Consider the following 13809-nt stretch of genomic DNA (forward strand, 5'->3'; position numbering starts at 1 on the left):
GTTTCTTATGTGTCTTTGTACGTAGAGTTGCAGTGGGAAGAATGGAGTCTGTCTATTGCTCATAATAACCCTTGGATGTTTCTGCTGTGAACCTCACAACTACCATTTGAGGTTTATACCATTGTTGTCTTCCACTGTGGTCTCAGATTGTGAAATGTAAGATTTATGCTTGTTGGGATTTGTTGAGTTATTTGGGCTTTTTAAAAATTGAGGTAAGCTCTGGGTAGCATGTCTCAGTGAACTGAGCACTAGCCTGCAAACCTAAAGGTTGCCAGTTCATTTCTTGGTCAGGGCACATACCTGGATTGCGGGCCGGGTCCCCAAGTGGGGGTGTGTGATTCTCGCATATCATTGTTTCTCTCCTTCTCTTTCTCCCTCCCTTAATCTCTCTCTAAAAAAATTAATGAAATCCAAAAAATACATGTATATATATATATAAAGATTAAAAAATTGAGGTAACATTGGTTAATAACACTATATAAGTTTCAGGTGTACAGTTTTATATTTCATTATCTGTACACTGTTATGTTCTCACACCAAAAGTCTAGTTTCCATCCATTACCATGTATTTGACACCCTTTACCCATTTCACCCTCTCCCAAGCCTCTTCCCCTCTCATAACCACCATCCTGCTCTCTGTATGTAAAGTTTTCATTTTGTTTTGTTATTTTGTGACTTTTTATTTTATATTCTATTTATGAGTGAAATCATATGGCTTTTGTCCTTTTCTGTCTGACTTATTTCACTTAGTATAATACTCTCAAAATCTATCTGTGTTGATGTAAAGGGCAGTATTTCATCTTTTTTATTTTTTAAATGTATTTTATTGATTATGCTATTACAGTTGTCTCGTTTTCCCACCTTTATGCCCCTTTGCTCTGCATAGCCCAACCCACCCACATTCCCCCATTTTAGTTCATGTCCATGGATTGTACATACAAATTCTTTGGCTTCTACATTTCCCATACTATTCTTACCCTACCCCTGTCTATTTTCTACCTACCATTTATGCTACTTATTCTATGTAGGTTTTCCCCCTCTCTCCCTCTCCCACTCCTCCACTGGTAACCCTCCATGTGATCTCCATTTCTGTGATTCTGTTCCTGTTCTAGTTGTTTGCTTAGTTTGTTTTTGTTTTTAGGTTCAGTTGTTAATAGCTGGTAGTTTGTTGTCATTTTACTGTTCATAGTTTTGATCTTCTTTTTCTTAGATAAGTCCCTTTAACATTTCATATAATAAGGGCTTGGTGATGATGAACTCCTTTAACTTGACCTTATCTGAGAAGCACTTTATCTGCCCTTCCATTCTAAATGGTGGTTTTGCTGGCTAGAGTAATCTTGGATGTTAGGTCCTTGCCTTTCCTGACCTCAAATACTTTTTTCCAGCCCCTTCTTACGTGCAAGGTTTCTTTGGAGAAATCAGTTGACAGTCTGATGGGCACTCCTTTGTAAGTAACTGTCTCCTTTTGTCTTCCTGCTTTTAAGATTCTCTTCTAAGCCCTGGCTGGCGTAGCTCAGTGAATTGAGCGCGGGCTGCGAACCAAAGTGTTGCAGGTTCGATTTCCAGTCAGGGTACATGCCTGGGTTGCAGGCCATGGCCCCCAGCAACCGTACATTGATGTTTCTCTCTCTCTCTCTCTTTTTCCCTCCCTTCCCTCTCTAAAAATAAATAAATAAAATCTTTCAAAAAAGGTTTAAAATAAAAAAAATTCCTTAAAAAAAAGATTCTTTCCTTATCTTTAATTTTGGCTAATGTAATTATGATGTGCCTTGGTGTGTTCCTCCTTGGGTCCAACTTCTTTGGGACTCTGAGCTTTTTGGACTTCCTTAAAGTCTATTTCCTTTGCCAGATTGGGGAAGTTCTCCTTCATTATTTTTTCAAATAAGTTTTCAATTTCTTGCTCTTCCTCTTGTCCTTCTGGCATCCTTATGATTTGGATGTTGGAATGTTTAAAGTTGTCCCAGAGGTTCCTGAGCCTCTCCTCATTTTTTTGAAATCTTGTTTCTTCATTATGTTCTGGTTGAATATTTCTTTCTTCCTTCTGCTTTAAACCATTGATTTAAGTCCCAGTTTCCTTCCTGTCACTGTTAGTTCCCTGTACATTTTCCTTTATTTCATTTAGTGTAGCCTTCATTTTTTCCTTTAATTTGCAACCATATTCAGCCAATTCTGTGAGCATCCTGATTACCAGTGTTTTTGATACAGAACAAAGAGTGGGGATGCCAAGGGCAATGTACTGTTACCTGAAAGGAACCCCCCAGGTCCATATGTCCGCCGCCTATAGGAAAGATATCTCTCAATGCCAAAGATTTGTGAAAAGGAAAGGAAATGTTTATTTAATGCTATACAAACTTAAAGTAGTGACCTAATGTCTTCATCAAAATCCCAAAGTCCCTTAAAATACCCACAAACAGACACAGTCCTTCCTTCCCCTGTTGCCCAGTCCAGAGTACCATATCTCAGGAAAGGAAATAGAAGTCCTTGGCTCAGGCAGCCCCAAGTTCTTCCCAGTAATCCTTCTTGGCTGGGAGACCTCCCTGGGTTCCTGGAACCCTCAGCTGTGTTGCCAGGATCTCTGCTAAAGCCGGGTGGTGGTTCCCCCTTCTAAAGCTGCGGGGGTCCCCACTCTGGCAAAGGCGCGTGGTCCTCTCTCCACCATTCCAGCCATGTGATTCTCTCTCCCAGGGCCATGGGAGTCCCCATTCAGCCAAAACCGCGTGCTTCTCTCTCAGTGGCTGCGAGGATGGGGGTTGCCACTCTGCCAAAGCCGAGTGGCGATTCTCTGCTAAAGCCACATGGTAATTCTCTCTTGCGGGGCTGTGGGAGTCTCCACTCTGCCAAAGCTGCGTCTTTCTCTCCCGCTGGCTGCCACATCTGGGTTTTAGTCCCTGCACCAATCTTCCTCTGCAGCCCCATTTCTGACTCCTCCCACACTCGGCTTCACATGCCAGAACTCATATCCTTCCAGCTTTACTGGGCTGCCATCATGAGTCTGGGCAGGCATGGCCCCATGTCATGGAGCCAATCATCTCCAAGCTTTCACACAGGCTCCCAGTTACATCTTGGTGGGGAAATGACTCTCATTCCTCTGGCTCAGAGCTTGGCCACAGCATTTAACATATCTATGTAACCAGTCAAAGGTTATAGATATGTTAAATCACCATGCCAGAGGTTAGCTGCAAGGCCTTGCTGTGCAAAGCAGCTCTCAATGGCCCTGCTCCATTTGTCCCTTCCCCCAACCCACACTTGGGGGGCGGGGTTGGTGGTGGTGAAGACATCCTAAAATCTCCTGGACACCTTGAGTTCTGGACCCCATTTCAAATGCCCATTTGGGGTCCCCACTCTTGACTGCACCCTATAATGTTTTGAATTGTGCATCTGATAGGTTGGCTATCTCTTTGTTGCTTAGCCGTATTTTTTTCTGGAGCTTTGATCTGTTCTTTCATTTGGGCCATGGTTTTTAGCCCGGAGCACCTGTTACATAGTAAGGGGTGGAACCTTAGGTGTTCACCAGGGCAGAGAAACCCACATTCTGTGTTGTGATGCTGTATGTGGGGGAGCAGTCTGAGAGGGAACAATGTGGCTTGCTCTGCTCTCTGCCAGCTTTCAGTTACTTCCCCTGCTACCCACAAGCAAATTGGGCCCTTCTGGTGCTGATTCCCATGTGGGTGGGTTTGTGTTTTTCTCAGAACCTGTGGGTCTCTCCAATGAACTCTCCTGTGAGGCTGGGAGTTTCTTCCACTGCAGCCTCAACCCCCACAGGTGTTTTCAGTCAGAGGCTTTGAGGCTTTATTTCCTCTTACTGGAACCCTGGGTTTTGCTGTCTCTCTTGCTCCCCAGTTGTTCCTCCTGGTTTATCTTCATGTGAATGTGGGACTTCCCAGTGTGCAAGCCACTGCTTCTCCCAGCCAACCAGCTGATGCCTGGCTGTGAGTCCTCTCCACCTGGCTGCCTGTCTCCTCCCCTCCTACTGGTCTGGATGGATGTTTCTTCTTTAAGTCTTGGTTGTTAGACTTCCATACAGTTCGATTTTCTGTCAGTTCTGGTTGTTTTTTGTTTTCAAATTTGTTGTTGCCCTTCTTTTGGTTGTGCAAGGAGGCAAAGTGTATCTACCTATGCCTCCATCTTGGCCAGAAGTCCCTCATCTTTTTTATGTCTGAGTAATATTCCATTGTAAATGTGTACCACATCATCTTTATCCATTCATCTACTGATGGACACTTAGGTTGCTTCCATATCTTGGCTATTGTAAATAATGCTTCAGTGAATGTAGGGGTGCATCATACATGTTTTTGAATTAGTGTTTTGTTATTCTTCAGATAAATATCCAGAAGAGGAATTACTGCATGGTATGGTTGTTCTATTTTTAATTTTTAAAGGAACTGAGGGGAGGAAAGATTATCCTGGGGTCAAGGTCCTTTTACCCTTAATTTGGCCTATTGCTAGGCACCATGAGCTCTCTGCCCTGCTGACCTTCTGTACCTGGCCTGTTGTTCTTGCTCCACTTATTTCTAACTGCCTGGACCCTGGAAATGGACTACAGACAGAGGTTTCATTCTCACTGCCACAATCTACTAGCTGTGGAAGCTTGGATGCTGTTGCTATAGTGTGAAATTTCTCCAAATTGAAATTAATAAAGAGTTATATAAGAGCTAGATCTCCAAGATGATGGTCTAGGCAAACACAGCTCACATCCTCACACAACCACACCAAAATTACAACTAAACTATAAAACAACCATCACTCAGAGCCATCAGAAACTGAACTGAATAGAAGTCTGACAGTTACAGAATTAAAGAAACCACATCCATCCAGACTGGTAGGAAGGGCACAGATGCAAAACAGGCTGGTCCCATATCCACATGTGGTGATTAAAAATTTGGGAGGGATATCTTGGGAGCGAAGAGTCCCAGCCCCACACCAGGTCCCCCAGACCAAGGTTCCAGTGCCAGGAAAATAAGTCCCCATAACTTCTGGCTGCAAAACCCAGCAGGGATTGAGGTGGTAGAAGAAAATTTTGGAGTCCTAAGCAGTTCCATTAAAGAACCCACACGCGGACTTACTCAGACTCACTCCCTCTGATCCAGCACTGGGCATAATAAAGATCAAGTCAGAAACAAAGAATACACTAACTATAATAAAGAACGATTTACAGGGAATCAACAGTAGAGTGGATGGAGCCAAGAATCACATCTATGATTTGGAACATAAGGAGCAAAAAATAGCCATTCAGAACAAGAAGAAGAAAGAATCCAAAAAAAAATGACGATAGTGTAAGCAGCCTCTGAGACAACTTCAAATATTCCAACATTCACTTTATAGAGGTGCCAGAAGGAGAAGAGAAAGAGCTAGAAATTGGAAATCTATTTGAAAAAATAATGAAAGAAAACTTCCTTAAATGGTGAATGAAATAGACATACAATTCCAGGAAGTACAGAGTCCCAAACAAGGTGGATGCAGAGGCCCAGTCCAAGACACGTCATTATTAAAAGACCAAAGGTTAAATATAAAGAGAGACTCTTCAAAGCAAGAGAGGATAAGTTAGTTACCAGATGGCTTCCAGATGAGATGGATGGGAGAATGGGTGAAGATGTGAGGGGATTAAGAAGTACAAATAGGTAGTTACAGGATAGCCATGGGGATGTAAAGTACAGTATAAGAAATGGAGTAACCAAAGAACTTATACATATGACCCATGGACATGAACAATGGTGTGGGGATTGCCTGAGGGTGTGGGGCATGGTCTTGGAGAAGGATAAGGGGGGCAAATTGGGACAACTGTATTAGCTAATCATAAAACATAGTTAAAAAAATGAAAAAAATAAAGGAACCTTCACCCTATTTTCCAGAGTGGCTACACCAACTTAGAATCCCACCAACAATGTACAAGGGTTCACTTTTCTCCACATCCTCTCCAACACTTATTACATGTTATTTTTATAATAGCTATTCTGACAGGTATGGGATGATACCACATTATGGGTTTTAAAATTTTTTTTATTTTTTATTATAGGTAAGGTGAGTGGCAGCTGCAGGTACTAGGGTGACCTGAGCTGTCAAAGTCTTTACAGGCTACTCTTGCGTGTAGTTGGAGATTGGTACTGACTTGCATTTTCCTGATGATTAGTGATGCTGAACATCTTTTTCATATGCCTCTTGGCCATTTGGTCTTCCCTGGAAAAATGTGTATTGAGATCATCTGCCCATTTTTAAACTGAATTGTTTTTTCGTTAAGTTGTACGAGTTTTTAATATAGTTAGAATATTAAACTCTTATTAGACTTTAAATGTTTTGGATACTAAGTCCATACTAGAAGCATCATTTGCAAATATCTTCTCCCATTCCGTTGATTGCATTTTTTGTTTTATTGATAGTTTCCTTTGCCATGGAGAAACTTTTTAATATTTGGGCTTAGTATATGCTAAGGTTATATAAATATTCCACTGGTATTTAAAAAGACAATGTATTCTCTTCTAGGTACAAAATTATATAAGTATCTGTAAGTCTAGCTCTCATGTTCTTTTTTTTTTAAGATTTTATTTATTTATTTTTAGAGAGCATGGGAGGGAGGGAGAAAGAGAGAGACATCAATCAGTTGCCTCTTGCACATGCCCCCATCGAGGACCAAACCTCGGACCAAACCTGCAGCCCAGGCATGTAACCTTGACCATGTAATCAAACTGGTGACCTTTTCACCTTGTGGGACAATACCCAACCAACTGAGCCACACTGGTCAGGCCACCTGTCAAATTCTTCACATTGTTATTTATTTTGGTCTACTTGTGCTCTTAATTTCACAGATGTGTGATAGTCTCTTAAAATGATTGTGGATCTATTTCTTGTATTTCTAATAATTTTTACTTTATATATTCCAAAATATTATTAGAAAATAGAAGTTTATCATAACTGCCATATGTTCTTTTTTTATTTTAATCCTCACCCGAAGAAATGCTTATTGATTTTTTAGAGGGAGGGGAGGGAGGGGAAATGAGAGGGAAATGTCAATGTGAAAAAGAAACATCTGATTGGTTGTGTCTCTTAGGAGCCCAGACCAGGGACCTAACCTGCAAACCAGGCATATGTCCTGACTGGGAATCGAATCTGTGAGCTTTCTGTTTTAGGAACGATGCTGCAACCACATGAGGCACGCCAGCCAGGACACTGCCGTAACTTCTTATTAGGACATTTCTTTTATCAGTATAAAATATCCCTTTATCTCATTTAATTACTTTTAGATTGACTTCTATTTTGCAGATATTAATTGCCAAACCTGCTTTATTTTTGCTTTGATTGTATTGTTTTAGCTGTGATTTTTATAAATAATGCATAGCTAGATTTTTTTAAAAATCTGAGAGGCTCTTTTGATATGGGAATTTACTTCAGTTCATTTTTTATTGTGATTTTCATTTGTTTGTACTTAATTTTTCCATCTTACTTTGTTTCCTACTTTTCAAGCTTTCTAGTTGTTTTCCTTTCTGTGTTGAATTGATGAGATTTTTCCTGCTTGATTTCTAACTCTCTAGTGCAAACTTGTTATTTGCGTACCACTTTCATAGTTTTGTAATATCTGTGTACCACCTGTGTTAGTACTATTTTCTACCTACTTACTCACCTAAACAACTATGTCTGTTTATTTTCAATTAAGATTTTTATATTATTATGTAAGAGGAAAACTAGTATCATTTGCTATAGAAATTAATGTAAACAGAATATGATAAATACCAAATTATGCTATACATTTTAGGCAGCCATAGTCAAACTGACATTCTCTGTAACTTAATCAGAATGACTGATGTGAATCATGTTTTTAAAAAAATTCCATGTCTATGTACCGCCTAAAGGCTCCTCTTGATTCCTCATTCTTGAGATACACTACGTAGAAGTTTGGAAGTTAAACATTCTGGTTTTGCAGTGGTAGCCCTTACATGCTTTTTTTCCCCCTCATTTATTTATTTTAAAATATATTTTATTGATTATGTTATTACAGTTGTCCCATTTTTTTCTCCCCTTTATTCCACTCTGCCCTGTACCACCCCTCCCACCAGCATCCCCTGCTGCCTTAGTTCACATCCATGGTTCCTACATATAAGTTCTTTGGCTTCTCCATTTCCTGTACTATTCTTAACCTCCCTCTGTGTATTTTCTACCTGCTATTTATGCTACTTATTCTATGTACCTTCCCCCCGCCACCATTCCCCTGCTGATAACCCTCCATGTGATCTTTATTTCTGTGAATCTGTTCCCGTTCTAGTTGTTTGCTTACTTCATTTTAGTTTTTGTCTTTTTTTTTTTTTAAGTTCGGTTGTTGATAGTTGTGAGTTTGTTGTCATTTTACTGTTCATAGTTTTGATCTTCTTTTTCTTATATAAGTCCCTTTAATATTTCATATAATAAGGGCTTGGTAATGATGAACTCCTTTAACTTGACCTTATCTGAGAAGCACTTTATCTGCCCTTCCATTCTGAATGGTGGTTTTGCTGGCTAGAGTAATCTTGGATGTTAGGTCCTTGCCTTTCATGACCTCAAATATCAAATACTTCTTTCCAGCCCCTTCTTGCCTGCAAGGTTTCTTTTGAGAAGCCAGCTAACAGTCTTATGGGCACTCTTTTGTAGATAGCTGTCTTCTCTTGCTGCTTTTAAGATTCTTTCTATTTAATCTTGGATAATGTAATTATGATGTGCCTTGGTGTGTGCTTCCTTGGGCCCAACTTCTTTGGGACTCTCTGAGCTCCCTGGACTTCCTGGGAGTCTATTTCCTTTGCTACATTGGGGAAGTTCTCCTACATTATGTTTTCAAATAAGCTTACAATTTCTTGCTCTTCCTCTTCTTCTTCTGGAACCCCTATGATTCGGATATTGGAACGTTTAAAGTTGTCCTGGAGGTTCCTAAGCCTCTCCTCATTCTTTTGAATTCTTGTTTCTTCATTCTGTTCTGGTTGAATGTTTATTTCTTCCTTCTGCTCCAAATTGTTGATTTGAGTCCTGGTTTCCTTCTCTTCACTGTTGGTTCCCTGTAAATTTTCCTTTATTTCACTTTTCATAGCCTTCACATTTTCCTCTATTTTTGTGATCATACTCAAAGTGTGTCTACCTATGCCTCCATTTTGGCCAGAAGTTCCTCATATTTTTAACATACACATTTATACTTGATTTTATCTCTTAAGTGTAGAGTTAATATCTATATATTCTTGCATTTATTGGGGAAAGCTTTCAGTTACTACTTCTCTTCCTTCCCTATATTGCATATTGAAACCATTCATTATATTTTTCCATTTTATAGATGAGGGGACCAAGGTTTAGAGAATTTAAGTGAACTTATTTGAGTGCCACATTTGGGAGTTGAACCTAGGCAATCTACCTTCAGATCTTGTTTCTGCTTTTTTCATTAGACTTTACTGCCCAATTGGAGAGTTTAATTCCAGATTTTGATTTATTATTAAAAAGTATATGAAACAGCTTAAGTATACATTTTACTGGTTTCTCTCCCATTTCTTATACATATACCTTTCATTTTATTGTGCTAAGGTACATTCTTGCGTCACTATTCCAGAAAGACTATATTCTTTGCTGACATTCACATGCTAGTTTGGCTAGGTATAGAATCTTAGATTCACATTTATTACCTTTTAGAGTTTTGAAGACATTGTGCCCTTCTCAGCTAGTATTTAGTGTTATCAGTCAGAGATGTCTGAAGCCATTCCTTATCCTTCAGAATTTTCTACTGACTTCTATTCCTTTCCTCTTCATTGCAGCTTCTCTTATCCAGAAAAGACTTGTCTTCCCCATTTTTAAACTGAATAACATAAAGTGCACAAACATTAAGTATATAGTTTAATGAATATTTATGTATATATGCCCCTATACCCAGCACCTGGAGATAGAGAACATTTACAGAATACCAGAAGTCTCCCTCATGCCCCATTGCCAGTCAATAAACTAATCCTTCTTCCAAAAGTAGCCACGATTCTGACTTATATCACTATAGAAAAGTTTTGCCTGTTCTTGAACTTTATATAAATGATTTTATACAGTATTTATTGTTTTGTGTCTGGTAGAAGCCATATTCAATATTCTTTTCAAATAGAAACTTGAGGAGAAGCTAGAGTTCTGGATGGAGAAATTTGATAAGGACACAGAAATGAAACAGAATGAACTGAATGCTCTCAAATCTGCTAAGGCCAGTGACTTAGCACACCTTCAAGACCTTGCAAGGATGGTAAGGAAGCAGTGTTTCAATTGTGTAAGGCTCAGCACTGAGGAGTGGGTGGTAGCTAAGCTAAAGTAGCTGGGTAATGCTATTTTTGGTCAGAGTGGAGGTTTGCCTGTAAACCAATGGGATTCGATTTTGATGATCATGATGCTGATGATAACAATGACAACAGCAACACTGCTGGTGGGGACAATAACAACAGTAGCTAAAACTTGGATAGTGCTTACTCTGTCTGGGCACAATTAGATTTCACATGTACAACTTCTTCAACCTTCACAGCAGCCTCTTGAGATAGATACTGTTGTTATTTCTACTTTATGGTCTCTGAAGACAATTAGTAAATTATGATTTCCCAAATGCTTCTGATTATGGCTTTATCCTTGAATGCAGGATTTCCCAAATTTCTCTTTTAAAAGATGGCTACTATCTGATATGTACATTCTATCACAGCTTCTAAAAAAATTACATTATTTTGAGGCCATTAATCACAGCATTAATTAGTATTTTATTTTTATGAGATATTTTAAAAATTTTATTTATTTTTATAGAGAAGAGGAGGGATGGAGAAAAAGAGGGAGAAAAACACTGATGTGAGAATCACCAGTTGGCTGCTTCTCACAGGCACCCTGACCCGGGACGGAACCTGCAACCCAGGCATGTGCCCTGAAATAAATGGGTGACCCTTTGCTTTGTGGAGTGACATCCAACCAACTGAGCCACACCGCTCAGGGCTTTATGAAATATTTTAAAGCAAATTTGAATTATTTAAGTGGAAACAAACTTGGGAACAATTCCAAAGTTAATACATGAATATTTATAACATAGGAATCCAGTTTTTTTTCCCTGTGGTTTATCTTTAGATTTGGCATGCTTTATTTTAAAATTTTTATTGAAATTGCAGTGCTGGCTGGCCACAGCTTAGTCAAGATCCTTTAACACAATTAATGTCTACTTTTGCAGATAAGAGAGTATGAACAGGTCATCATTGAAGATCGTATAGAAAAGGAGAAGAATAGGAAGAATGTAGAACAGGCACTCCTGGAATTAAAGAGCGTCATAAAGGTAGAAAGCCATAGTTGGCATCTTGGGACTCCTTTAATGCTATAGCTGGTGTAACACTGAGGGATGCAAAGTACCTCTCATTTATTATCAAATACAGAACAGGAGATCTGTGAGGAAACATGCCCTTTGTTATTACTGTAATTTGCCAACACAGTCCAGTGGTGCAGAGAGACAGTTAACAGAAAAAGACACGCCCCCAACTCTTAATGGCGGGGGGGACGGGGGAAAGAGGCAGCTAGTGGTGGAAGCAAAACATAGAGTTTGTGCCCAGAGGTCAAATTTAAGGATACTATTTTTAACCAGAATAGCTCTTGAAAGAGTTCTAATATCCTACTGCTTTTGAAAATACAACTTAAAAGTTAGCTCAGGCTATCTGCTAGATTCTGATAAAAGCCATTTGAAAAAAAAGAAGGTAGAAGGGGTAAGTTTAGAAAAGAGGTACTTTAGTTTTACATGAACTTCTATAGGTAAGGAATTATTGACCTGGCAGGTCGGATTCTAGGAACTATCAAGCAAAAATAACATCAACTGAACAGAAACTGTTGTTTTGAGGATTGTCCTCATCTCTGAAAGAGATCTGCTGAGATCAAATGTACACAGACTGTAGTTTGGTTTGGGATGTTTATTAGGGGTAGATTAAGAAAGTAAGCTTTAAAGTACATTCAGGACCAGATATCCGGATCCAAACTTTAGCTTTCCATTAGGAGTCAGATATAGTTAGCAAGTATTTATTGAACTCCTCTGGTGTTTTTTATTTGCCAGGATTCCTCGACTGAGAGCAAAAGTCTAAGAACTGAAGACCACCTTTCTTTTCTTTTCACTAGTGGGTTTGCTTCCAGTCTTTAGGGCTTAGTGTGATTTTAAGGTAACCCGGACTGTATTTAGATCACTTGTGTCTAATGACTAAGATATTTAAGGTTGCTATCTAAAGCTTGGTTTTTGAAAATAGGAGTACTGATCCTTTAATCAGTCATTCAAGATACAAGTGCACCAGGGAGTCTGTGGAAGTAATCTAGATTATCTGCACACTCTTGACTGAATGCTTGCTTCTGCATGGGGCCAGGGTAACTCATAACTCTTTTGGATCCAATGGTTGTTAGATATGGGAAAGGATGTTCATAAAGAGCAGAAGTACAAGGGAGTCAGGCTTCTAAATATAAAAGAAAGATTCCTGTTTTTTTTTTTTTTGTATTTCCTGAAAACTCCAGAGTCCGAGCCTTAAGCCCGGCACAACTGTGAACACTGCTGTAGGGAGAGCATGCCACCACCACGTGTTGGTCCATTCTTTGGAAAGAAGTTACTTTATCAGAAACCAGTTCCCTTACGTAGAAAGAATGCAGCTTGTCAGGCATACTGTAAACTGTACTCACTCCCCGTTTCTCTTCCAGCTCCAGGCCTGGTGGCGAGGCACTGTAATACGGAATGAAATTGGTAGTTTCAGTATGCCTAAGAAGGATAAAGATGACGGCAAGGATTCAAAAGGTAAAGACAAGGACAAGCGGAGAGGCAAGAAATAGTGACCAAGGATCTTCTGTCTTCCAGTATTCTGGAGATGGGAGGGATTTGAATGGAATAAGAGAGATCTTTTATCATCACTTGTCTACAGGTTGTTTCTTATTTGGATATTCCCAGGTGTGGCCTTGTTATTTCATTTTGCCCATATTAATTTTCAGACCCCAAATTAGGATTATATAATTAAGGGTTTTTTCATGTTTTGAAAAAATTTTGCTGGGAAGAAGTATATCTAAGAGCCTTGTGAAGATTCCTCCTGCTCTTTCTTACAAAAAACAAAAAACTTCATAACAGTGACACATTAAAGCTTCTGTAATTCCTGTAATACGTCTCTGATTCTGATTTTATTTGGTCAATAGTGAAAAAACTCTTATGAACAAAAGTGAAGTGTCCAGTAGGAAGTACAAGATAACATTTATAAAGTGTCCAGTGTAATATACATATACAGTGAAGTTTTATTAAAGGTTGGTTCTTTCCTGTTTTAGATGATCATTTCAGTGTTTTTACTGGGGATTGGCGGTGGCATGGAATGTATACCTTACAAGCTGCATCAGCTCCTTTTCTGGGAAATAGGTAGGAATATAAATTATAAATACAAGAGAGAAATGAGATTTTAGGATAATCCACACAAGGTAAACATGGGGGACACTGGTCCACTGGAAGACTAGTTTGGAGATATTCTTTTAAAGACGTTATTTTCAGAGAGAGGGAAGGGGAGGGAGAAAAAGAGGGAAAGAAACATTGATCAGCTACCTTTCATTGTCCCCAACTGGGGACCCTTTGGTTTGCAGGACACCCAACCCACAGAACCACATGTGTTAGAGTTGGAAATATTTTTGAAAATGAGACACTAGGGTCTATACCTTCTTTGCTTACTCAACAATTCTCACCATATGGGGTGTTGAGTAAAAGAGATGAGGCATGTGAAAATACCCAGCCTGTGCCCTGATGGTTGGTTCTTCTCCCTATGCCCCTATAAAAGAATGTGCCTGCTGGGTCTTTCTAGCTTTACTTAATCATAACAG

At 39.3% G+C, this 13809-nt stretch overlaps 1 protein-coding gene and 1 pseudogene across 4 annotated transcripts in view; one reads left to right on the plus strand and one right to left on the minus strand.

Moving 5' to 3' along the window:
• The window catches only part of IQCG (IQ motif containing G), a 94177-nt gene extending 81068 nt beyond the window's left edge, over positions 1 to 13109 (plus strand). For 2 of the 4 annotated variants that reach the window (XM_045850950.1, XM_045850952.1), the window contains 3 exons: positions 10085 to 10216; positions 11171 to 11272; positions 12661 to 13109. In XM_045850950.1, the coding sequence (XP_045706906.1) occupies positions 10085 to 10216; positions 11171 to 11272; positions 12661 to 12789 (363 nt within the window). In that variant the 3' untranslated portion in view covers positions 12790 to 13109. The remainder of the gene's footprint in view (positions 1 to 10084; positions 10217 to 11170; positions 11273 to 12660) is intronic. The other 2 variants (XM_045850951.1, XM_045850953.1) reach the window with 2 other exon arrangements.
• On the minus strand, positions 6006 to 6112 carry LOC123827630 (annotated as a pseudogene).
• Positions 13110 to 13809: the final 700 nt, after the last annotated feature.

Source organism: Phyllostomus hastatus, unplaced genomic scaffold, assembly GCF_019186645.2.
Source record: "Phyllostomus hastatus isolate PE091 unplaced genomic scaffold, TTU_PhHast_1.1 phas_contig_86, whole genome shotgun sequence".
Lineage (NCBI taxonomy): Eukaryota > Metazoa > Chordata > Mammalia > Chiroptera > Phyllostomidae > Phyllostomus > Phyllostomus hastatus.